This window comes from Myxocyprinus asiaticus, chromosome 41 (genome assembly GCF_019703515.2).
Source record: "Myxocyprinus asiaticus isolate MX2 ecotype Aquarium Trade chromosome 41, UBuf_Myxa_2, whole genome shotgun sequence".
NCBI classification, from domain to species: domain Eukaryota; kingdom Metazoa; phylum Chordata; class Actinopteri; order Cypriniformes; family Catostomidae; genus Myxocyprinus; species Myxocyprinus asiaticus.
In genome coordinates this window covers 1,150,001-1,177,988 of record NC_059384.1, presented here as the reverse complement: position 1 = coordinate 1,177,988, position 27,988 = coordinate 1,150,001, and the positions used below count along the sequence as shown (strand labels likewise).

At 36.1% G+C, this 27,988-nt stretch overlaps 1 protein-coding gene across 10 annotated transcripts in view; it reads right to left on the bottom strand.

Moving 5' to 3' along the window:
* Positions 1 to 27,988, bottom strand: part of LOC127431906 (receptor-type tyrosine-protein phosphatase mu-like) — a 359,297-nt gene that overhangs the window by 3,473 nt on the left and 327,836 nt on the right. For all 10 annotated transcript variants that reach the window (XM_051682542.1, XM_051682543.1, XM_051682548.1 and 7 more), the window contains 10 exons: positions 22,929 to 23,026; positions 13,381 to 13,497; positions 12,422 to 12,576; positions 12,188 to 12,323; positions 9,428 to 9,577; positions 6,997 to 7,170; positions 4,054 to 4,185; positions 2,912 to 3,037; positions 2,656 to 2,819; positions 1,347 to 1,482 (listed from right to left, as the gene is read on the bottom strand). In XM_051682542.1, coding sequence (XP_051538502.1) covers positions 1,347 to 1,482; positions 2,656 to 2,819; positions 2,912 to 3,037; positions 4,054 to 4,185; positions 6,997 to 7,170; positions 9,428 to 9,577; positions 12,188 to 12,323; positions 12,422 to 12,576; positions 13,381 to 13,497; positions 22,929 to 23,026 — 1,388 coding nt within the window. The remainder of the gene's footprint in view (positions 1 to 1,346; positions 1,483 to 2,655; positions 2,820 to 2,911; positions 3,038 to 4,053; positions 4,186 to 6,996; positions 7,171 to 9,427; positions 9,578 to 12,187; positions 12,324 to 12,421; positions 12,577 to 13,380; positions 13,498 to 22,928; positions 23,027 to 27,988) is intronic.

Below are 27,988 nucleotides of genomic sequence, written 5' to 3'. Positions count from 1 at the left end.
TGTTGCTGCGGCTCGCTTCATGCGTGCGCTTGTGAAATGTATATTTTAAAGGTTCATTATTACGGTTTAGTATTTCTCTGTAATGTAGAACAGTGTTAGTAATGTTACTTATAACATTCTCTCTCAGCGCTGGAACTCAAACCATTTTCTGATGCCCCCTAAAATATATAAGTAATTAAATTAATATCATAAACGAGCGACTAGTCGACTAATGGCTTAAATTAACGGCTACTAGTCAACTAGGAAAATCTTTGGTCGGGGGCAGCCCTAGTATTTGAATGTAGAAATATTTTTCATTTTTCAATAAATTAGTTACATTTTTCAAAATCAATGTCGACCGATAGAAGTGAAGTGATACAATCCGATACAATCACTATCTTGTATGCGATTTTTTTCATGGAAAGGTTTGCCAAAAAATGTCATACTCCCTGACTGAATTCTGTTCATTTTATTAAAAATGAACCTCATGTGGCGGGGTCTGGGTATCTCAGCGAGTAAAGAATCTGACTGTCACCCCTGGAGTCACGAGTTTGAATCCAGGGTGTGCTGAGTGACTCCAGCCAGGTCTTCTAAGCAACCAAATTGGTCCGGTTGCTAGGGAGGGTAGAGTCACATGGGGTAACCTCCTCGTGGTCGTGATTAGTGGTTCTCGCTCCCAATGGGGCGTGTGGTAAGTTGCGTGTGGATCGTGGAGAGTAGCATGAGCCTCCACATGCTGTGAGTCTCCGCGGTGTCATGCACAACGAGTCACGTGATAAGATGCACGGATTGACGGTCTCAGAAGCGGAGGCAACTGAGACTTGTCCTCCGCCACCCGGATTGAGGCGAGTTAACAGCGCCACCACGAGGACTTACTAAGTAGTGGGAATTGGGCATTCCAGATTGGGAGAAAAGGGGATAAATTGATGGTGTTAACTTGTTGCTTACCAATATAATAAATCCTTAGTTTACATTACAGGATTTCTCTGCAGATCACTAATACATCATAAAGACCAGATCTTTAAAAGACTTTTTTAAATTAAGGGCACATAAACACGAATCTGTTTAAGATACTTAGCCTCATCTTTTACCAAAGTATTTGGTTATGGAGAGCGTTTTCAGAAGTCTCCATTTTCGGTGGAGGAAAATGATGGTCTAGTGTGGAGGCGTAAATATATAGCAAAATAAATGTGTTTAAACATATTAAGAATTTACACTCTCTAACATTTCTATCATTTCACAGTGAACAAATATCAAAGCTGGAGTCTTGAGACTTTTCTAACAATATGAATGTGTCAAGATGAATGAAATGTTGTAACGTAAAGCATTAAAGTAAAGAAATGTCAACAAAGAAAGATGATTCTCACCAGTAGATCCACCATGTTGGGTTTGTTGTTTCTCAGTGTTTTAACAGCGTGAAAGACGTCCACCGAGTGCTGGTGTCGCAACATCTCACACACGATACTGATCGCACAAAACGTCCCGCTGCGACCGCCACCGTTACTGCACAACAAACACACACAGACACACAATCATAGACTGTTAATAACTACTGCAGCTGCCAATAGATTGAAATAATCTCTTTTAATCTTATGATTTTTGTGATGACATGACTGAGTTTTCAATGAGATGACATTTGCCAAATTAGAAGAATTACTAAATACCAGAGACTTCATTTTTCCAAGTCAGATTGTACTACAAGGCTTTTGCTAAATCACTCAAAGTTTCTCGTTAGTGAACACAAGGTGGCGCTGTGCTACAGTTTATAAGCTCATAGAGACTCATTCAACACAAGAGCTCAAATCACGGGACATTTCAGCAGGTTTAACAGTAACTGCTCCTCTTCATCACAAATCTCTCTCTCTTCAATATGTCCACAGAGTTTCTGCCGTCACTTTAAGAAAACAACACTGGTAATATACTTTATAATAAACTTTACTAGCAAGTAAACGGATGGAAGAAAGTCACATTGTTGAGTGAGTTCATGTTAATGTTTATTTCTGCTCTGTGATTGGATAAACACCGCAGAGAGGGCGTCATTTCCTGCATTTAGTGTCAAAATATGCAAATTTAATACATAAATAAATACACAAACAAATAAATTAATTAATTAAAACACATATTTTATATCATTTTATTTAATTACATGTGTAAATGTTTATATTTATAAATAAATGCAAAAAATAATGAGATATAAAAACAAACATAAAACATATAAAACACAATACGAAAAATAAATACGGAGCTACAGACAGAAATAATTGAATGATTCAAAAAATATAGAAATATAGAATTAAAAAAATCAACTTTCAATTAAAGTTTTATATTTTATAATTTTTTTTGCATTGATGGGTGCATTAATTTATTTTATTTATATAATTATTTATGCATGAATGTGTATTTATTTATTATGTATTTGTGTATTTATTTATTTTATTATTTTTGAACCTTAACCCTATCCGTACCTCAACCTCAGTAGCAGCAAATGTGAATCTTGTGAGAATGATGTATTTGTACGATGAATATATTGTATTGTATTTTAATGTTAGTACACAGTAAAGACACCTGATATAAAGTGGGACCCAAAACTGTATAAAACCCCCGATATGTACGTGATTTATTCGTTAGATTTAGGAAGTGGTGAACGGTTAATCAGTTATGGAAGAGTTAACTCACAGACAGTGTACTACAGTACGTCCCTCTCCTCCGTCATACTCCTCCTGCCATTTATCCACCTGTCTGATGAGTTTGAGGAAGGAGCGTTTGGACACGGGCGTGTCGCGGTACATCGGCCAACCCAAAAACTGAAACTGCTGCACCATACGATACCCGTCCTGCGGCTGAACCCAAACACACAGCACACATGAACACCACAAATCATATTCAGCACAATAACATCATTTCATTTATATACATGTTTGTGTTTACACACCCGTGCAGCGTTATAGATGCGGAATATTCTGCTGATTATGTCCTCCTCCAGATCAGCCGACACAAACTCCACCTGTATCGGCCCGTGACGGTGAACTCCATTCTCAGGCCAGTACTGAGGACACAACTGCACAAAAACACACTTATAAATGAAGTGAATATTCCATGCATTACTGATCTGCTGTTATAACTGGTTTGTGTGAGGGTTAGGTGTGTGTGTGAGCATGAGTGTGTGTGTGTTTGTGTGTGTATGTGTGTGTGTGTGTGTGAGAATGTGTGTGTTTGTGTGAGTGTATGTATGCGTGTGTATGTGCTTGTGTGCATGTATGTGTGTGTGTGTTTGTGTGTGTATGTGTGTGTGCGTGTGTTTGTGTGTGAGTGTGTTTGTGTGTGTATTTGAGTGTGTGTGTGTTAGTGTGTGTATGTATGTGTGTTAGTGTGTGTGTGTGTGTGAGTTTCTATGTTTGTGTGTATGTATGTATGTGTGTGTGTGTGTGTTTGTATGTTTTTGTGTATGTATGTGTGTGTGTGGGTTTCTGTGTATGTATGTATGTGTGTGTATGTTTGCATGTGTGTGTACATGTGTGTATGTGTGTGTGTGTTTGTGTGAGTGTGTGTGTGTGTGTGTGAGTGTGTATGTGTGTGTGAGTGAGAGTGTGTGTGTGAGTGTGTATGTGTGTGTGTGTGTGAGTGTGTGTATGTGCGTATGTGTGTGTGTGTGTGTGAGTGTGTGTATGTGCGTATGTGTGTGTGTGTGTGTGAGTGAGAGTGTGTGTTTGTGTGTGTGATTGTGAGTGTGTGTATGTGCGTATGTGTGTGTGTGTGTGTGAGTTTCTATGTTTGTAAGTATGCATGTATGTGTGTGTATGTGTTAGTGTGTGTGTGGGTTTGTGTGTATGTATGTGTGTTTGTGTGTGTGTGTGTCTGAGTGTGTATGTGTACGTGTGTGTGTGTGTATATGTGTGTGTTAGTGTGTGTGTGTGTGTTTGTTTGTGTGTGTATTTGAGTGTGTGTGTGTGTGTGTGTGTATGTATGTGTGTGTGTGTGTGTGTGTGGGTTTGTGTGTATGTATGTATGTATGTGTGTGTGTGTGTGTGTGTGTGGGTTTGTGTGTATGTATGTATGTGTGTGTGTGTGTGTCACCTGTGCCGGGTCAACATCGTTCAGCATCACTATAGACGTGCAGTGATAATCCAGCACCAGACGCCAGAAATCCTTCACTGTGTTGGGCAGAGGATGCTGGGTAACTATGAATGCAGACGGCTGTTTGTAGCTCTGAGTGATGATGATGAAGATGAGGAAGATATTGACAGGAAAACAGAGAGAGAGAGAGAGAGAGACTTTGAGTGTCTTATTTTCCACGTGGCAGTCTTTGCTTGACTAATTGTCTGGAGAAGTTTTCCGGTTTGTTTACGCAGATATTCCGTGTTATATCACACACACTCGTGCTGTCGTTTGCTGTAATGAAAACAAATGTGCTGTGTCACAGCGAGTGAATATTATTACTCTATTTGTTTTTGTTTATTCGCTGTTATGGATTGCATTGAGTAATTTGCTTGACAATGAAATGAATCAATTCCATTCTGTTTTTGAATCATTTTCAATGAGCACATAATTGTGTGCGCTGCGATTCACATCTATCAGAGTTTCAGCTCAGTGTCACTTCGGATGCAGTAAAACTAGTTATACATTACTATTAGACATTATTAGACATTCTTGTTCTTTTTACACACTTTTGTGTGAAATTGTGGTTCATTTGGATCCAAACCGCCGTACGATTGCATCATGAACGTGTGTATTAGCAGCTGCTGTTTACTACAACAGTGAAGTATTTAACTCTTTCAATTTACCACCAAAACTTTACACACACAGAATAACACTTGGGTTTGTCGTGTAGCTAGTATTGTGCAAATGACATCCTTTATAGGTGTATGATAAATATGGAATCCATATTTTAAAGCCATTCAAAAGAGCTGAAAAGCAAACTTAGCTTCAACACAATACAAAAGTGGAGACTCTTTATGATGGATCAGTAATAGAAACAAATTATTAATTCTAACAGGTTGCATTAAAATATTTGTTGCTATACTGAAACACTTATAAAGACTAAACATCTAGAATAACAACATTTTGTATGACAGCACTGTGCTGTTGAAATACACATTCTATATTTATTTTACACCTATAAGCTGCACATTCACACAGTGTACTGAGAACATATAAAGGATGTTATTTGGAAAATACTAGCTATTCATATCTTTTGTTTAAGCTAATAAGTTCATTTTGGAGGGGCTAATGTAAAGGGGCTTTAAGGAATCAATAATAAATCAGCCCATAAACGCCTTATAAATGTCTTATAATGCCAAACAAGTCCATAACTAGTCACTATTATTAGTCATTAATCACCATCTAATTTCTGATCCTTAAAATAAAGTGTTACCGAAAAAATAAGTTGCATATACAGTAAGTTTGTCTGCTCTCTGGAGGTTGTACGGCCATATTCTTAGTAAAGCTGCTTTGAAATATTTATTGTGAAAGCACTAAAAAAATACATTTGGATTTTTAATTAATAATGTTTTTCTTAAGGTTTATATACAGTACAAACATACAAATGACCTTCGGGACATTTTTTTGTGTTAATGCAAAACGTCATAAATTTAGCCAAAGGTGGGTATTTTTGGGGGGAATTTTGATATTTCCTATAAAAGTCATCTATAACACACTGTTACACAAAATAGTCACACTCGGGACCTTCTGGACAAAAATGTCCCCATTGAAACCCATTAAAACGGCAATATTTGATCCTAGTGACATTAAAGCATAAAATCATGAATTCTATGATATTATGCTTTCATTCCGGAGCTCTGGCATCAACATTTACATTTTTAACATTTTCCACCAGGTGGCGCCATTTTTCTCATGTTTAGCCTATGGAGCAAATACAAGCTTTTCCCCTATTCTCTGTTTGCTGTATTATAGAGCACTGCAGGACAACTGAATAAATGATGCAGCTAAAATTGTGTGTGTGTGTTGGTATGGATGTCAGAGAGTGTTTTGTATGTGTGTATTGAGAAATGTGTGTGTGAAAAACAACAGTGGCATTATGTAAACAAATGGGCATTTAAAGGGTTAAAATCCTGAAAATGAATGAATATTTGGTAGTTATGATCAGGACTGATGCTGGTTAAAAAATTAACTAATTGAAAGTGGAAAATAATATTAATATATAATATTATTATGGCAGTTTTTTGACATTTTTGTCCTCTAAGGACCTCTGAGTAACTTTTTTAAATTGACGCACAAGAGTTAATACAACATCAATATTTGTAAACATCCTTTTTTTTAAAATATGAAATAATATTAATAAAAAAAAAAAATCTTTATATTTTAAGAATGGGGGTCCCTCGCAAGGGTATCAACATATTTGGGGGTCCTAGGCATCTAAAAGTTTGAAAACCTTTGTGTTAAACTATAATCTAACATAAAATTAACCTAGCATGAAAAGTCGCTGTTATAAACACATGGAATGTCTGTCTCCTCCCATGACTGTATCCAAATATTAAAATTGAACAGTTTTATAACTTTTACATGAATTTTGACTAAATCTGTTGAACTGAAATTCAACTCATTATAGTAAAAAAGAAAAAAAGATTTTGCTAATACCGATAACTAAAGAGGTGGAAAAAGCTGATAACCGATTAATCTGTCGATAGTTTTTAAAATCAATTTAATTGAATGATAAAAAGACTTTACTTACTATGACTGGCACAGACATATAGGATACAAGAGTCCATAATGAATAAAATCCCACATGTGGTTTATTGTTCAACCAAAATCCCAATAATAAGATTTGGTCCATAACGTGGGACAATTAACTATAAACAATCCTGAAATACCCCGGGGACTCTTATTCTGAAATGTCTGCGCTCCCAGCTGCTCACACAAACAGATAAGGGAAACAAAATGTGTATTCTTAATGTATTAACACTATAAAGTAACCATAGATGGACCTGTTGACCTGATCAAGAGGAAATTAACGTTAAGATTACATCTAACTAGTTTCAGCTAATATTTAAAGTCACGTACATCCATGAGCGCTGCGTTGATGTAGTTGCTGCTCTCTCCGTCGATGGTGATGAGGAACGGCAGACAGCGGTCCGGCGGCAGCACGTCCATGCAGCGGTTCTTCTCGTGGTTGCGTGGCAACAGTGCGATGCTACAGTCCTCCACACGTAACGTGGGCGTCACCATATTCAACGTCTGTTAAAGAGACAGGACACGATTGCAACTTGTGTGCTTTTATGAATCCATACACACATAAACACATGTTTACTTAGCTATCTAAATAAGGACATAATATAGACTTTTATTGTTTATTTATAAACAGATTTTAAAGACTTTTCCAGGTGTTTGTAGTTATTATTAGATACAGATTTTTTTTAAATAATTTTAAGAGCAATATCTGACTGATGAAATATTTTCAAGGTGAGGAACACTTATATAAATTCACTATAGAACATAGACATTTAGACATTTTTATATTACATTTTATTTACTTAATTCCATGACTTTTCCAGGCCTGTAAACCACACTTTTATAACTTACAGGTTTTCTATGACTGTAGGAACCCTGTACATAAAGCTAATTACAAAAACAATATACTAACACTAAAAGAAAGCATGATGACAACATTTTGTTTTTTATGATTGTTTTTACTGTTAACTTCTATTGTTTTTATATAAAGCTAAAAATAATAACTTTAGACTAACAATAACACACACCCTAAACATAACCCAAACAGAAAACATTTAGCAATTATTAGAATAATATTATTATTTTTTATTTATGTATGTATGATCACTTTTCCAAATGAGGAAGTCCCAAAACTTCCCCATAAGGGGAAACCCATTAGCTGGTTTTCTGCATTAATTGCTCATAAAATGTGATCTAATTTTAATTAGTCACAAGTATAGACAAACACAATGTGCTTAAGATAACAACACTCAAACAATTATAATCTTTCATGTCTTTATTGAACACATCCCTTTAAACATTCACATTGCTGTGTAAAATTAAGTGAACCCCTATGCTAAAGATGATAAAAAAGCTACTTGGAGTCAGGAGTTGGCAAACCTGGCATCCAATTACTGAAACGAGATTGGAGGTGTGGGTTAGAGCTACTCTGACTTATAAAAAGCACTCAAACATTTTGAGTTTGTGATGTGGACCATGCCTTGCAAAAAAGAGATCTCAGAAGACCTACGATAAAGAATTGTTGCATAAAGCTGGAAAGTGTTACAAAGTTATCTTGTAGACCTTAAATATTCATCTGTCCACAGTTAGATAAATTGTCTATAAATGGTGATGATTTAGTACTATAGGTACTCTCTCTAGAAGTGGCCGTCCAGTCAAGATGGCTCAAAGGGCACACCGCAGAACGCTCAATGAGGTAAAAAATAACCCTAGAGTGACAGATAAAGACTTGAAGGAATCATTGGAACTGGTGAACATCTCTGTTCATGAGTCTACTATACGGAAAACATTAAACAGGTATGGTGTTCATGGCAGGACGTCACGAAGGAAGTCGCTGCTTTCCAACAAAAACATTGTTGCATGCCTGAAGTTAGACAAAGACCACCTTGACACTCCACAACGCTACTGGGAAAATGTTTTGTGGACTGATGAAACTAGGGTTGAATTGTTTGGGAAGAACATGCAGCACTATGTATGGCATAAAAAGGGCACCTAATACCAACATGAAAACATCATCCCAACAGTGAAGTACGGTGGAGGGAGCATCATGATTTGGGGCTGCTTTGCTGCTTCAGGGACTGGACCGCTTGGCCTGGATCATCGAGGGAAAACTGAATTCCCAAGTTTATCAAGATATCCTACAGGATAATGTCAGGGTGACTGTGCACCAGCTGAAGCTCAGTAGAAGTTGGGTGATGCAGCAGGACAATGACCCTAAACATCAAAGTAAATCCACTACAGAATGACTTCAAAAAAAGAAAATCCACCGTTTGGAGTGTCCCAGTCAGAGTCCAGACCTTAACCCAATAGAGATGCTGTGGAATGACCTCAAGAGAGCCGTTCACACCAGACATCCTAAGAATATGACTGAGCTGAAGCAGTTCTGTAAGGAAGAATGATCCAGAAATCCTTCTGAACGTTGTGCAGGTATAATCCACAGCTACCGGAAACGATTGGTTGAGGTTATTGCTGCCAAAGGAGGATCTACCAGTTATTAAATCTAAGAGTTCACTTACTTTTTCCATAGCACTGTGAATGTTTAATGTGATGTGTTCAATATAGACATGAAAGACTGTCACTGTTTGTGTGTTGTTAGTTTAAGCACATTGTGTTTGTCTATACTTGTGACTTTGATGAAGATGACATCACAATTTATCACCGATTAATGCAGACCCCCCCAACCCTAACCCTAACAGACACAAACACACACACACACACACACACACACACACACACACACACACACACACACACACACACTCACTCTGAACTCCTCTTTGATCTGGCTGGAGTTGGTTTGTGGATCGAGTCGGTTCATGTCGTAATAGACCGAGCGAAGCTGATTAGCCGGGATTGTGGTGTCTCCACAAAGACACGCCTCCAAGATGGCGTCATGAATGAACACATACTGCTCCTGAAATATCAATATATCAATGACAAATAAATACATCAATATCAATAACACTTTGATAATCGTATCCGCCTGCTCGATTAACAGAAGCTGAAGCTCCACTGTGTGTTATAATTACTCATTTGAAGAACTCATTTGCTATAATTACATTTTATTATCAGCTGATTATCACTGATCAATCATCTATCCTGCTCTCTAGATCTCATATCACTGAAAAACTCTTAATATTAACCACTAGTTTGATCAAAATAAGAAAGCTACAGTGATGGAAATCAAATCATGTCTCATATTTAAACTCTCTGAATGCATCTGCATTTTTTATCATCAGAAAATACACAAGGGCCTCATTCTCTCTCTTTTAAAAGTCTTTGTGTTTGCAGACAGGACCGTGTCCTCTCAGTGTGTCTGTCCACATGTTGACGGTCATCTCGGAGTTTTACCTCCATCACAGAGAGCGTTCTGACAATTTGACATAAATCGTTTATGATGTGACATTTTAAATCTGCCTTGAGTCGTCATTCTTCGAGTCAGAGACCTGCTGGTGTTCAGGTTACCGGCGACTGTGACATCACATCTGAGTCCTTCATTGTGAACAGCGGTCAAATAAAGTCTCGGGCTACACAGTCATACTTAGACACGAGTGTATGAAGAAAAGAGATGACTGGAATTATACATGGGGTTTTCTTCAACTTCGGGCAATTTTAAGGCAAAAACAAAACAAAATAAAAAAACAATTTAAACAATTTTCTTATTGCTATATGAAGGTCTCATTAAAACCGAGTTGGAAACTTTTCACCAGGCCTTCATCATATATTTCTGGTATTTTCAAATGTGCTTTATGGATAAATGTGACTGTTTTAGCTTTCAATTTTAAACTATGAATATACATTATAAAAATACAAACTACTACATACTTAAAACTATGATCATCTCGTGTGATGCATGTATTAGAGGTCGACCGATGGATTTTGCCGATACTGATAACTAAGGTGGTGCAAAAGGCAGATAACCAATTATTCATCCGATTGCTTTTTAAAATCAATTTATAGAATGATTAAAAAATAAAATAAAATAAAAAGTGTTTCCTTACTATTAAGGACACAGACATTGAGGCTTCAAAATGAATTAAAATCCTAAAAGCAGTTTATTGCGCAATCAAAATCCCAATAATAACCAGAAGAATTAAGATTTGTTGTATAACGCAGGACTTTTAACTATAAACAAGCCCAAAATACACCAGGGACTCTTATTTTGAAATAACAGAGATACAATGCAGAGTTTTGTATATACTGTATATATTTCAGCAGTTGATGTTTATTAATGAGTAATAATACAAATAAAAAACTATTGGATACTAAATATAAAATTTTTTATTTTTTACAGATAACTGATAGTTCCAAAAAGCAACTATTTGCACCGAAATAGTTTGCACTATTTGCACTTGTTAAATCATAAAAAATGATTTAACAAGACTTTATAATATATAACATAATATATCTCATACCATTACTTAGAGGAGGTGATTATCTTTCAAACGAGTCCACACACAAGATAATCAGATGTATAGATCATTAGATAATCCACATGAAGCACAATGTTACATATGACCACCAGGAGATGGCGCCAAATACATGACACAGACTCAATGATGACTCAAATGACACAGAATGAAACTCATTCTGTGAAATCTCATTACTAAAATCATGTCTGCATGCTATGTAAACCTTTAGTCATTGTTGTGTTTGCATGTGTAATTAGTTCTTATGTACAATTATTATGTTTTATTTGTTTGGAGAGGCTTTTGGACACTATGATAAATTATATTTGTAATGTTATAACTTTTGATTGCTTTGTCGTATCAACACAAAAATGTTCTCAGATACAGTTGATATGATTGGGAACAAAACAAAAACAGTTTTTTGGAGCCAGCCTATTTATACCCAGAGGTATATAATGTCAAATCAGAAAAAAAAGTATATTTTTGGCTCAAGTTTTTTCTTCTTCTGCAGTTTTTTGGCTGAGAGTCTCAGAATGTATCATAATCTATATCACTGAAAAATGTGAAACGTTTTCTTTATAATGATACCAAACACTTGACCCTCCTTGTTTTTTTTTTTGTTTTGTTTTTTGTCGAGTTACAAGTCTTTAATTATGGGTATGCCACTGAAACAGATCATCTTTAAAAACACCTTCAGAGCTTAAAGGGTTCATTTTCAATTGATTTTCATTTCTAAGTTCTAATATTTACAGTACGTGTGCCTTCGCAAAATGATTAAAAACGGCCTGTTTTAATGGATAAAAAAATGGGTTGGAAATATAATCACTTACCGTTACTAATGTTGGAGTTATTTGAGGACAAATGCTGCATTTTACGGATTATTAATCTAAAGCACGAAATGATTGATTAGCTACGTTCTCTCAAACTAAGGAGGGGAAAATATAGTAAAATATACCTCAAACTCTACAGGCGATGTTTTATAATTACTATTCTACGTTTGCATGGAAAACACATGCTGAAAATGCACTTTGTTTTAGGGTGGGGTAGATTTTGGTTTGTGTGAGACGACAGCATTTGATTGGCTGGTGGGCGTGAGGACGACTGTGATTGGTTACCTCCGTCTGCACCATGTTGACTCTTCGAGATCGCAGTTCCCTCACGCAGTTGTAGATGTCGACGACGCCCTCGCGCTCCGCCATGTCCAACATGATGTCAATGACGATGAAGCAGCCGGTGCGTCCTGCCCCAGCACTGAAAACACACAATCACACACACACATTTATCAAACACACAGACACACACACCCATCCAGAGTGTCATGTGATCTAGAGGTCACTGTCAGAGTTCACCTGCAGTGGACGACCATCGGCCCGGCGTTCGCTGGACTCTTTGCTTTAACTCTACGCACGAAGCCGAGCAGTCCAGTGGCGTGATACGGCACTCCGTGATCCGGCCAGCCCGTGAAATGAAACTGCCGGATTTCTCGGATCTCATGAGCTCCTCGCTGACAAACAAACAAACAAACAAAAGAGATGAAGTTGCCTGGATTGTGTTCACACTAACAGCCTTCTGCAAACACCATCTGACAATCAAACTGCTCTGAGATCAGATGCAAATCCTCTGAAATTACACACATACTGTACAGAAATATTCACCGCTCTTTATTCGCCATCAGGCATTTAAAGTTGTGTAACCAGAAGGGAAAGTGAAATGTGAGACAGATGAACAAACAACAAAGAAATACAAAAACTTAAATAGTTCAACAAAAGATGTTTGACTTTAGTCACAGTATACTACAGCAACAGGGATTATTATGATCGCAAAACACACAATAATCAGTGCTGAGGTCAGCTGAACGATTACTGCTCTGTTTGTGTTTGAAATCGAAAAGTCTCTTGTGGTTTGATACTGATTTAGATAGCTTGATACATTTGATGTGGATTGATAGTGTACTTTGATCGTGAAATCCAAATGGCTGTTTAGGAACCTCTTGGTGTTCGTGAGTTGAAAAGAAGAACACAACTTAAACCAAGCGTTCTGTGGATTAAACTTTTGCTAACACTTTATTATAACTTGACAGCATTAGTTTATAGTTAATTCATTATTAATAAATCATTGCTCCTACATTGTTAATACATTAATAAGGAACATATGCTATTCATTTATATTACAAAGTATTTCATGCAACCAGTTTAAATATTCTGTTCCATGATAACGTTATTGTTGCGACAAACATATTGATAATGAGTTAGATAGTGTTGTGTGACAGTAAGTTGAATATGAATGTAGTTTGAGTGTATTTTGATACCTTTTCCACAGCGAAGGTTCGAATCACGTATTCAGACAGCAGTTGCGTTTCGATCAGTGTCACTTTCATGTCCCTGTAGATTTCTGTGTCATCGGGCCAATACTTACAGCATTTCACCTGTAAACACACACAAACAGGGTTTATGAAGAGCTGTTTGTTTATGACCTCACAAGCTCTTTGTGAAAATAGAAGTTATAAATATCACAAAGCAACTTGTTTACATGAGAGGTACACTTAAAATGCCTAAACGTCTGTGTAAGTTGTTTTGCATGAATATTCACAGTTAGAAATGGAATATTACAGTCTGGTGCAGCTTTCTACTGTTGTATGTGAGATATTCACTTTAAATGTCCCAGATAAGTGACACGCCCCTCCTTCACACTAATTACCTGTCTGTCTCGATTGAACCTCTTCGTTACCACACCACACCTCTATAGCCTATAGAGTCTAGTGTCATGGAAGGCTAAACCAATTGTATTATGATTCAGATCGCAGCAACCAGAGGTGGAAGTCATCCAAATATGGGCAGAGAGGATTGTTCACTCTAATAACATATGGCCACCACTAGATGGCGCTGAGTACATGACACAGACTCAATGATGACTCAAATGACACAGAATGGAACTGAATAAGATCTCATTACTCGTGCCTGCATGATTTGGAGAGAGAGCATACCTTTAGTCATTGTTGTGTTTGCATGTGTATTTAGTTTTTATGTGCAATTAAGTTTTATTTGTTTGGAGACATTTTTGGACACTATGATAATATTGTATATTTGTAATATGTACATATTGTATATTGTGAGTCATCTTTTCTACTTTTCGTATCAGTCTGTGATCTCTACAAGTAAGCTAATTAAATCATTTTAACGCAAATCAATATTTCATGTCAATTTTTCTATTGATTTGGCGAGTTGTCGTGTAATAAGCAGGATAATGAGCAATCAGACGGTCATTCAAGTAAACCCCCTCAGAAACCGGAGGTGGAATTCAGCTGTTTCTGGAGACTCTTCAGGCTCTTTCTTCTCACATTATAACATCATTTTGATACAAATCAATATTTAATGTCTATTTATTTATTTATTTTGTAGGTAGCCTTGTAATAAGCAGGATAATGTACAGTCAGCCCGGTCATTATTGGTGATGCAAGATCCCGTCTGTTTATTTTGCAATAACAACTGACTGACTGAACTTTATCCCATACTAGAACTTCATGAGGTCATGACTGACAGCATGTTTTGACATCCTTATTGACACGTAAAATTGTAATGTTAGCGTGCATACCCAACAAGAGACACGTTTACACACGCGGTTATTTTCGAACTACAGCGGGTTTTGCATAGTCGAGAAACAGTCTTTATCTGTCTGTCCAAGTATACACGACTCGAAGCATTATCTAATATTTGAAGGAAAGGCGTTAGTTGAGGAAGTGCCGGTAAAACACGTCACACATCAATTGTGGAGCATAAGCACAACACGGAGGTCAACTGCGGTCTGATTAGCTGAGCTACAATCGAATTATCTACATATGTTAGTCCGAGTTCACAAAAATCTGACTGGTATGATTTCAGTCAAACTAAAGCCTTTACGTGACATTTAAGCAAACTTTTAATGTGCATGTTAATGTACTGACTTGTCATAGGCTGAGTTTCATCGCAAAGTCAATTAATCGGCCGTCGATAAGCAAGTCAGACTATGCGATCAAAGACTGATGATTTTGCTCTACGACAAAAGAAAACTTTTACAATTAGCAAAATTACTGTCTCAGATAGCAAATTGTGGTCACAATCACAGCATGTGCACCAAGCTTTAGTTTATCAGTCCATCTGTTTGTCATCTGTTTATAAGCTTGTTCTCTTTCTCTCCGCCCATCCACTCTTCATCCTTATTGTGTTTTCCTTTCCTATAAGCGTATTAAGACAGCTCTAATTGGTGGGATAATTGTGCTCTAATGGCTGAGCATATTTCTATCTGGAAACGCCTCAGTCGCGCAGTCTTTGCCCGAAGGCCACCATCAGGCTGGAAAAACAATGGCAAGATGATGCTATCCTAATTATCATTAGAGCATCTCCTAAATGAGGGCGCATTAATCATGTAATGACTTATTTACATATTCAGTCGCAGTTAAAAGGAGACACTTCCGCAAGCTCACTGCCAACTGAGAAACCAATATAAATGTCACAATAAATCGGTCATCATGGGACAAAAAAATAGCATTACAGACATGAAAAAATAATAAAATAAATAAAGACTGTTGCATATGTCACAGCTTTATTACAGTGATGCAAACGTGTATGTAGGTGAATCTCCTAAAAACACCTACAGGTCAGGATTCACAACTAAATCAAAAAAGAAAGTCAGCTCAAAGAAAATGAAGCCTTTTTTTATTTATTTTTTGAACCATTCAAATGTTTTGCATTATTTTCATGACAATTAAGCACATTTCTACCCCTATTCATATTACTGTATATAATGAGTCCAAACCACTTTTATTATAGTTTAGAATTTTTATTTTCATTTTTTTTTGTGTGTGTGTGTGCTTTCGATTAAGTTTTGTTTTTGTTAATTTTCACTCTATAACAGTTTTAGTTCAGTTTTTGCAATATCATTTTTTTTTCTAGTTTCAGTTTAATTATAACTGTTCAGTATGTTTAGTTTTATTATTTTAGTTTTTGCATTTTAGGGCTAACTGATCACTTAAATGTATTTAATGCTGTTAAATGTATCAGGGCCGTCTAGTTTTGCATGCTACATGTAAACAGGTGTTGCTTATATGCCGTGTTTTTGCTTATAACTTCTAAAAAAAATAAACAGAACATAAAATATCACATACCATTACTTAGAGGGGGTGATTATCTTTAAAACAAGCCTACACAGATGCATAGATCATTAGGTATTCCACACAAATCACGATGTGCACACAGCACATAATGTGCTATCTGGCTAAAAACATGTTAGCTTTCCTGCATCAGATAACTTTATCAGAAATGATGTAGTACGTTGTCCAGCATCATGGAAGGCTAAACCAATTGTATTATGATTCAGATCGCTGCAACCATAGGTGGAAGTCATCCAAATATGGGCAGAGAGGATTGTTCACTCTAATAACATATGGCCACCACTAGATGGCGCTGAGTACATGACACAGACTCAATGATGACTCAAATGACACAGAATGGAACTGAATAAGATCTCATTACTCGTGCCTGCATGATTTGGAGAGAGAGCATACCTTTAGTCATTGTTGTGTTTGCATGTGTATTTAGTTTTTATGTGCAATTATGTTTTATTTGTTTGGAGACATTTTTGGACACTATGATAAATAATTTTTGTAATGTTATAACTTTTGATTGCTTTGTCGTATCAACACAACATTTTTCTCAGATAAAGTTGACATAATTGGGAATAAAACAAAAGCAGTTTTTCAGAGCCACCTTATTTACACCCAGAAATATATAATGTCAAATCAGAAAAATAAGAAAAAAAAGTACATTTTTGGCTCAATTTGTTTTGTGATTTTTCAGCAGTTTCTCAGGCTGAAAGTCTCAGAGTGTATCATAATCTATATCTTAACAAAAATGTGAAAAGTGGGGCCTGGGTAGCTCAGTGAGTAAAGACACTGACTACCACCTCTGGAGTAACGAGTTTGAATCCAGGGTGTGCTGAGTGACTCCAGCCAGGCCTCCTAAGCAACCAAATTGGCCCGGTTGCTAGGGAGGGTAGAGTCACATGGGGTAACCTCCTCGTGGTCCCTATAATGTGGTTCTCGCTCTCGGTGGGGTGCGTGAGTTGTGCGTGGATGCTTCGGAGAATAGCATGAAGCCTCCACACGCGCTAGGTCTCCGTGGTAACGCGCTCAACAGGCCACGTGATAAGATGCGCGGATTGACGGTCTCAGACGCGGAGGCAACTGAGATTCGTCCTCCGCCACCCGGATTGAGGCGAGTCACTACGCCACCACAAGGACTTAGAGCCCATTGGGAATTGGGTATTCCAAATTGGGGAGAAAAGGGGAGAAAAAAAAAATATTGATAAATTTTCTTTACAATTATACCAAACACTTTAGTCGAGTTATCAGCCTTTAATTTTGGGTATTCCACTGAAACAAGAAATCTTTAAAAAAAAAACACCCTCAGAGCTTAAAGGGTTAAATAAGATATATAACTATGTGTATATATATATATATATATATATAATTTTTTTAAAGATACTTTTTTTGTAAAAATGTGCTTAATTGTCATGAAAACAATGTCACAATTGCACAAATGGTCTAAATATAATTTCTTATTCCTTTCTTTACATTTTGGTGTTGAAAAATGACCTGGAAATGTTCTTGACAGATTTTGTGAGATTCACAGTGATTTAAACTGTGATACTGTGAAGTTCAGGGTGGTTTCTAGTCTCTGTTGAAGGTCTTGCTGGCCTACTTCAATCACAGTCTAATTTTAACCTCAGGAGTGAATCCAACACGAGTATTCTTTCATTCATACTTTAATGACTTATTAATGACTCGAATGTTATTCCAGAGGAGACCCTTTTGTTCTTGTCTGATATTATGATGGGGCTTTAAAATCCCATTAGTTCCGAGCGGCAGATTTCTGCTAAGATTTGATCCTCCTTTCGCCAGCGGCTCTTCCAGCACAATGGTGTCGCTTTGACTCGGTCCCCTCTGCACATTTGAGTTTCTTTAGAAATGGACATATATACCAGAGACAAAGATTCTGAGATGATCATAGAGAGACAGTCTTTAGATTAGAGACCCAAGCGGTTTGATCCAGGATAATCTTCTTCTAACAGTGGCAACTTTAACGGTCTAGAAAAGACCAGTGCTGACATCACACACTTTAAACATCCAGACACTTAATCTGCTTAGTGTCCACCACATGCATTATGGACAATAACACACATGAGATTACAATATATAAACCAGATATATACATATCCTGAAAAAATGTTAGTGGTGTGCGCCTGTTTAAAACACTGCATCATGATGCAAGGGTGGTTCACTTGGAAGTGAATGGGGCCAATGTTTGGAGGGTTTAAAGACAGAAATGTGAAGTTAAAATGTTTATAAAAGCACTTTCATGAATTCTTCTGTTAAAACTCGTGTATTCTTTGAGCTGTAAAGTTGTTTTGGTCGATACCGATTTTAACTAGTAACTATTGGCCGATACTGATATTTTGTCATCAGATCACTGTTTTGCTCAAGAACGTTCAGAGAGGTACAAAAGCTTTTGTTCCAAAAATAAGTAATTTCTATTAAAAACTGATTGGATCTGTTGAACACATGACAGGCCAACATTTTAAAGAGAGCCACAATGAAAGATAAATAGAAGATAAAAGGATACAAAAATATTGAAAAATAACCAAATATCATAGCATGATGCTTGATGTAAAAAAAGGTTCTTTTATACTCCTAAAACATTTTTGCACTTCTGTTTTTTCAGCTCAAAACAACAGAACTCACATTTTACATGTTTATACTGTATATAATAGAACATCACAAATACATATTATGCAAACATAATGTTGGGCAATTCAACGGAAATGTCCACCACATCAATTAAAAATAAAAAGTTACCAAAGCAACAAAACGCCCTTTTAAGTTCTATAGTGCTGTAATGGATAATGGAAAATGCTGTCCAGACCGCTAGAGGGCGCCGCTTGCTTACACAACGCTGACTGAAGAGCTGATTGCAGTCTATTTTTAAACGCAGACTTTCAAGCTTATTGCGATTTCAATCTTAACTCAATCAATCGTGCAGCCTTACTGAATAACACACCAATGTCTCAGAAGTCAAAGTTTGCTGGTTTCAAAGCGTTTTGGATGTTTACTTCAGCATGACTGTATGTCTGCAATGTTTTTTCCTCATTAATGTGAGAACGAGAAAGAATAAAATATAAATATTACATGTTCTTAGGAGTGCCAAACCTTCTACATTCTGTGGCTATTATTATTTCAGGATTGTGTGATGACTATCAATTATAAATGAACCATTGGTTTTTCATATCGTGTTTTCATGCTGAAACCGATTTGCCAATGCATCGGTGCATCCCCAATTTCAACATTTACGAACTGTTGCCATTCACTTCCACTGAGACTTCTATTGAACCTGTAATATCTTTTAACCTTCGATTATTTCTTAAATTAATCGGATATAAAAGCCAAATTTGATTTCCTGTTTTTAAATTAAAATATTTTTAATTTATGGATCCCCCCCATCTAAACCACTCAATCATTATTGATAAAAAATAAATACATAAAAAAATAAATAAAATACAAAAACTGGTAAGATTTCTTTATTCTATAAATATATAAATGTAATATATATATATATATATAATATATAATGGACTATATATAGTTACTATTCTATAATATTATATCATAAATTATAAATGTATAGGGACTCTGTATAGTATACTGTATCTATAAATATATATTTCTATGCATATATATATATATATATATGTTGGATTTCAATAATGGTTACATTTAAACAATGCTATGTAATGATATTTTCTTTGAAATATATTTTCAGTGTATTTTTAATTTACTGAGGCTGCGTTTACTATGAATTTGTGAATTCAAACTTGCATGTTCTCCCAGCAAGAACGGACATGAAACGGCACAGTTTCATCAATACGACTGCACTCCGTTTCTCTTTTGCGATGAGTTTGATTGACGTGAATGCGTACGCACTCGCTCGCTCGCTTAGTAAATTTAATGAAGTTTAACAAAGACTCACTTGAGGTTAAGACAAAAAGTTTCGCGACATGGAATGGTTTTGAATTCATAACATTTATACATTGTAAAATACAGAAAATAACAGTAAGTTATGCGTCTTAACTTGGGCCGTGTTTTTCCGGTTCAATGTCTCCGCCATTTTTCAAATGAGTTAACCAACTGACGGAGCTTCTCCGTGCACATAACTGACTTCATTGATGATTTTTTTCATTATCAATATATTCTCTGATGTTCTGGTCTCTAGATATGTCTCGTTTCCCTCCTTAAATGTAAGTCTATGGGTTATTTTTGCTCTGGATAGCTGGTTGTTATGCTGTGGTGAACAGACGGTCTGAATGCCACAGATACACAGACTGTTTCATGTTTGAAATATTTTCCATCACATTTTCCATGTCGGCCAGAGAGATATGCTGTTGCTCTTAATTAGCTTATAAATTAGACCTGTGTGTCCAGTGATACACACACACACATACACTCTTTCATGTCACTTCCAAATCCTAATCCTTTAATATGGATCCTATAGATTAACTCTGTCAGCTAAAATTAAATAGTCCCAGGCAGCCTTTGATTAGGCAGATCAGTGTGTCCAGTTGTTGGAGTTGTCTGTGAGTCTGTCAGCCTGGACAGAAGACAGCGGCATCCGGGCGCGTGGCAGATTGTTGTGAATATGGTGAAGAAGCAGAGAATTCCCAGAGTTCATCAGTGAGGAGGATGAGCAGATGGTGTGTTGATGAGGAAGGAGCGCTTTGACTCTCTCGGCTACTTGAAAGAGCTTGGAAAGGAATGTAGCCGTCCACAGGGATGAATCGCACGTCTTCTGAACAATCACAGATGACCAGATGTGAATGCAACAGCGGCCGGACGCCAGTATCTGTTTCATTGTGCTTTTAGCCAGCGATACAGGACTATTTTTAAAGTATGTTTGGCCAAGTTCTTACTGGCATAAATGAAAGTTTGGCATTTTATTATATGGATTATCTTCTGTGATTCAAATATTTTGCTGTTGTTTCGATTAACCATTCCTAATCAAATCATAAACAAAACAACACACCAAACAACCTCAGATGTTACTAAAAAAAAACTGATGATGATGGAAAACACATACAGGACACTTCTATTTGAATGTTTAACATCTTCAACTCTGTGGACCCATCGGTGGGTCCAAAAGGGGGCGCTATATCGTGAAAAAAGTTTACGCCTTAAAATGCTCAAGTCCCCATATACATAAGTCAGGCATATGTGGTATCGTTTGATAGATACAGATACCCATCACTTCTGCATTTATGTTACTTAAAATAACACAATAAGGCCTTAAAACATCTGCATCGCAAATAAACACCACCTAGTGGTTAAGTGGTAGAAATATTAATATGAATATAAAAGTCTTTAAAATAGCACATAAATAGACAAGTCATATATCAAATGAAAGCTCTCATTCTTGTGACTGTACAGTTTATTTTGTTGCACTAATACCACAGTTTAAAAGATTTTCAAAAGTTAAATATGATATTTGTAAGACACCAAATGCACCGATAACTGCTGCTGTAAGCCCAAAATGGCTAAAAACTTTATATCTGCTTTTACCTTAGCAAGTTCTCTAAAAAATTAGCCATTGTTGACTTGTCTGTGAGCTTACGTGACTGAATAATCCAATGTTATATCTTAGATGTCCAGAACAAAATATGAAGTGCCACAGGAAAAGCATGCAAAACAAATTAGCACAAATACATGTTATCGACTATTAATGATAAAGTGTTACAGCATCGAAAAGGGGAGGATCTCAGCTTTCTAATGACACTTTGATTGATCTTCTAGTCTAGTCAGAGGCCGAGATATTCAATGAAACAACGAGGATGGCGCTTGAACTGAAAAATAGACTGAATGTCAATGGACGAGCACATCTGCGAGTGCTAAAATGCGTTAGAGCGCCACCTACATTTCAGATCTGTATATTGTGCCTATATATCATCAAGGGGAGGATCTCAGCTTTCTAATGACACCTAGATTGATCTTCTAGTCCAGTCAGAGGCCGAGATATTCAATGAAACAACGAGGATGGCGCTTGAACTGAAAAATAGACTGAATGTCAATGGACGAGCACATCTGCGAGTGCTAAAATGCGTTAGAGCGCCACCTACATTTCAGATCTGTATATGGTGCCTATATATCATCAAAGGGAGGATCTCAGCTTTCTAATGACACCTAGATTGAGCTTCTAGTCCACTCAGAGGCCGAGCTATTCAATGAAACAATGAGGATGGCGCTTGAACTGAAAAATAGACTGAATGTCAATGGACGAGCACATCTGTGAGGGCTAAAATGCATTAGAGCGCCACCTACATTTCAGATCGGCACTCCTGTCTTCTATTGGTCAATCAAACAGGTAGTCAAACAATTTGCCAAAACATCATTTAACATCTAAATAAATGTAAAAGCTTCAGCGTTAAGTGAAAAAAGTCTGATTTAGACTTTTTTTAGACAGATGGAATCTTATGTTGAATGTTTCAAGGTTTATCAGACAGTTTTTGTCTCTTGTGGAGAACTTAAATGTGTTTTTCTTCTTCAGTCTCTAGATGTTCTCGATTCTCTGTTGTGATTTTAGTGTTTCAGATCTTCCCTGAAGGCTTTCACAGGCCTTTATTTTACATCAGAGATGTATACCACAGTGAGATACACTATCTGGAGAGATTTATTTTATCTTTAATAAAATCGATAAATCCCACAGATCTGAGTTTGTGTTTAATTCTGACAGTGTTGTGTGATCGGGGAGAAATGAAACCAGAGAATAAACATTCACTCACCCGGCCGACTTCAACCAGATTGGTAACCATTACGATAGTTGCCGTGTTCTCCTGCCAAATCATCCTCCAGAAGTCGTAGATAGTCTCCTGCATGGGACCTGAGAACAGGCAAAACAAACAGAATAAACCTCATGAAAACTGTCAAGAACATGTCCAGGTCATATAAAAAAATCAAATATAAAGAAATAATAAATTATATTGTGCATAAAGAATTATTTTGCTTTGTTACATAATTTTCATTCTAAATTAGTCATTATTGTAACGTATATATATATATATATATATATATATATATATTATTATTATTATTATTATTAAAAATTTAAAATAATTTTAGTATTTGTTGAACTGTCTTCAAGTATTGCTAAAGTAATTTTTGTCACAGTAATACAAATATAATGGCACCAAAAATGGTCCTAAAAATAAGCTTAATTTAAATAATTCAAAATATAAGAAAGTTACAAGACATTATATTATGCATAAATAATTATTTTCTATTATACATTTTTTTAAACATTATTTACATGACAATTAAGCTCAATCCCACCTGAAATTCCCATTACTGTAATGTGAAAAAAGAATAATATATTATTTAAATTGTATAGTATTTGTAAATCATGGTAGTATTTGTAGTACTGCCTTTCATTTTTGGCTACATTATTATTATAATTATTTTACTTATTTTTTTTATTATTTAATGTCACAACATAAAACATAATGACATTAATTATCTTTAATTTCTTATATTTTAAATTTTTGGATGAAATGTGAATATAAAGTTTAAGATTCACCATTAGAGCACAAAAACAACAACACAAACAATATGACATACACAGTAACACTCATGCAATATTCATAAAGCTGCTGGCCGGATTATAGAAGTTAATTTCCAGCAGTGGAATTTAAACTTTCAAACGGCTCATAAATGCAGAGAAACGAGTTTGAGCAGATTTGTGCATCTGTGTTTCCATTAAAGCCCCAAATCAACTTAATAAGGGCAACATGTACGCCAGCAGCCAGTAATAACAGAGCAGCACGAGGAATTAAAATCGCACGTTTAATTAATTCTAATTAGCATTGTTTTTAATCAACAAGCAAATTCCAAAATGACTTTTGACAAGCTAATTAACTCATGCAAATCTGCACTCATGTACATACGCTCTGAGCGAAAGTAAATTACATCCAACAGGACAAATACGGGCGAGAAGGAAGATTTTACATATTCATTACACATTTTACACATTAACGGCAGAATAACCAAACACTCGTGCAGCTCTCAATACTGAACAACTCTTTATAAGTAACTTTGGTTTCTCATTAGTTCTCGTTATCTCATAAGCCTGACGAATTCTATCAAGATCTGTCAAAACCAGACGGCCCTCAAACGAGAAATATATTAATATATTCTTCCTCATTGTGAACCACTTTATTACATTGGTTTTGGGTGTCGGCCACTTTGTAGTGGTGTCCGAATTCGTTCCCTACATTTGTTCACTCATTCTTACCCACAATGCACTCTGATTTCGAGTGTACAGCCGATGTACACTTGCCGATGCCATCTTGCCCATAATTCACCGCGTGGTGGACTGACGTGCAGAGAGAGAGAGCGTGAGAGACGGCAGTTTACAGCTTCCTTCATTGCTGCAATATTTTATTTCACACTGGCTGTAGTGTTGCACTTTTTGACATATCAACACTTGATTAACCCTTGTGCGTCAATTTACGTCAAAAAACCGCCATAATAATATTATATATGAATATTGTTTTCCATATACTAAATGCTAAGGGGAATTTTTTTTGGGGGGGGGCTTATCACAGTCTGGGATATGCCAATGATTAGCAACAACATTGATTTTGATGCATTATTATTTTTTGTTCAGTGTCAGATAAAAAAAAACAAAACAAAACAACAAAAAAAAACACACACACTCAGGACCTTTTTTCCACTTCCAATTAGTTAATTTATTTTAACCAGCATCAGTCTTGATCATAACTACCAAATATTCATTCATTTTCAGGATTTTAACCCTTTAAATGCCCGTTTGTTTACATAATGCCACTGTTGTTTTTTCACACACACACACACACACACACACACACACACACACACACACACACACACACACACACACACACACACACACACACACAAATTTCTCAAAACACACTCTGACATCCATACCAACACACACACACAATTTTGTCTGCATCATTTATTCAGTTGTCCTGCAGTGCTCTATAATACAGCAAACAAAAAATAGGGGAAAAGCTTGTATTTGCTCCACAGGCTAAACATGAGAAAAATGGCGCCATCTGGTGGAAAATATTAAACATTTAATTTTGAAGCCAGGGCTCCAGATTGAAAGCAGAATTTATGCTTTTAATGTCACTAGGATCAAATACTGCCGTTTTAATGGGTTTCAATGGGGACATTTTTGTCCTGAAGGTCCTGAGTGTGACTATTTTGTGTACACACTGTATTATAGATGTATTATAGGAACTGAAGTTGAAATATCAAACTTTCCCCCAAAAATACACACCTTTGTCAAAATGATTGAAAAAACAATAATGAAAAAGACCAAAATGTCCCAAAGGTCACACAAGGGTTAAAAATGAAGAATGCTGCCCAGTTTGCATGGGACAGTGTCAAGATGCTACAAATAATAATAAATAAATACAATAATATATGCTTGTTCAAAGGTTTTTATTCTTGTTGGCAGTTTTTAGCAGTATTATTATTTTAATCATAATGAAAATATATATAAACATGACAAACAGAATGAAGATTTATTGTATATATACCATTTTATAAGAATAACAAGTAGTATTATTGTTGTTATCATGTTATTATCCTATAAAGATAAAAATGCATTTCTCCGTGCATACGTCAGCGTCTGAATTCACTCACTCATATGGTTCACTCTCCTTGCCTGATATAGGGCACTCACAGACTATATATGTTTAATAAATCTTTCCTTGCATAAACATACACGCAGACTTGAAATAATCCTTAAAGAGCAAAATCTCGATCTTGCGTCCAGACGGCATCATGAGAATGGAGGAGCGCTCTGACATTTGCAGTAATTTGCTGATACTTTCAGCACTCTGCTTCAGCTGTAAGTGGAGTCAGTCAACAGCAATTACAGCAGTAACGGCCGTCGGTGCTCAGCGGGAGGAAGACTGGAGCGCAGCGCTGCTGTCAGGCTGCCGTTACCGCACCGGGGGACTAATGCTTTTATCGTTCTAGCGAGCTCATTTCAATGAGACCTCTGGGATTCTGTACAGGAAAATTATTCCCATCTTTTTTAGCCGTCGTGTAAGACGACTGCAGCTGCAATGCCAAATTCACACCGTTTTCTCTGAGCACTCATATTCAGATGTGCTGCATTAATGCAGTCATTTGCTCACACGGTGTAGGCAAATAATCTTTGTCTGTCTTGTGTGCTTTTAAATGTGTGTATCTTTGTAATTGGGCCCTGGACTTCCATTGCAATTCTGTGCCAGTCAAAAGTTTGGACATAGCTACTCATTCTTTATAACTATGTTTCACAATTTAGAGTAACTGTAGTCATCAGAACTATGAAATAACACAAATGGAAGTATGGACCAAAAATGTTAAACAAATCAAGAATTTGAGCTTGTTTGTGTATTTTGCAGCTCTGCATTCTCTCGAGTAACGTCATGAGGTGCTTCATCCTGGGATGCTTTTTAAACAGTATCGAAGGAGTTCACGTGTATAATGGACACTTGACCACTGCGTTTCCTTCATTATCCACAACAACTCATACATGAAAAGAATATTCCGGGTTCAATTCAAGTTTAGCTCAATCGAAAGCATTTGTGACATAATGTTCATTACCACAAAGATTAATTTCGACTCGTCCCTCCTTTTCTTAAAAAAGAAAAAAAAATAAGAAAAAATCTGTGTTCCAGTGAGACACTTACAATGGAAGTCAATGGGGTCAATTTTTTGGAGGGTTTAAAGGCAGAAATGTGAAGCTTATAAATTTCTAAAAGCACTTACATTAATTCTTCTGTTAAAACTTGTGTATTATTTGAGCTTTACGTTTTTTTAAATCGTCATTTTTTCATTTTAGGGTTTTAGGGTTTGTTGACATTATGTCGTCATGACAACGAAGTTGTAAAATTGGATATAACTTTCCACAGATGTGGTTAGTAAGTGATTTTATGACAGTAAAATCATGTTAACACACATATTGTTTATGTCTTGTGTCTATACTTTTGAAACAGTGAGTATTTTAATGTTTACAGACTGACCCCATTGACTTCCATTGTAAGTGTCTCACTGGAACCCAAGACATATATATATATATATATTTAACCCTTTAAGCTCTGAATGTGTTTTTAAAGATTTCCTGTTTCAGTGGCATACCCAAAATTAAAGACTTATAACTCAACAAAAACAAGAAACAAGGAGGGTCAAGTGTTTGGTATGATTGAAAAGAAAACTTTTCTAAATGTTTCATGTCTACATTCTGAGACTCTCAGCTTAAGAATCTGCTGAAAAAAATTGAGCCAAAAATGTACTTTTTTTCTTATTATTTTTTTTATTTGAAATGATAAATCTCTGGGTGTAAATAAGGTGGCTCAGAAAAACTTTTGTTTTATTTCCAATCATGTCACATGTAACTAAGAAAAACTGTGTTGATACGACAAGCAATCTAAAGTTATAACATTACAAAATAATTGATCATAGTGTCCAAAAACATCTCCAAACAAATAAAACATAATAATTGCACATAAGAACTAATTACACAAGCAAACACAACAATGACTAAAGGTTTGTATAGCATGAAGACATGATTTTAGTAATGAGATTTCACAGAATGAGTTTCATTCTGTGTCATTTGAGTCATCATTGAGTCTGTGTCATGTATTTGGCGCCATCTCCTGGTGGTCATATGTAACATTGTGCTTCATGTGGATTATCTAATGATCTATACATCTGATTATCTTGTGTGTGGACTCGTTTGAAAGATAATCACCTCCTCTAAGTAATATTTTATGTTCCATTTATTTTTGGTGAAGTTATTAGCGAA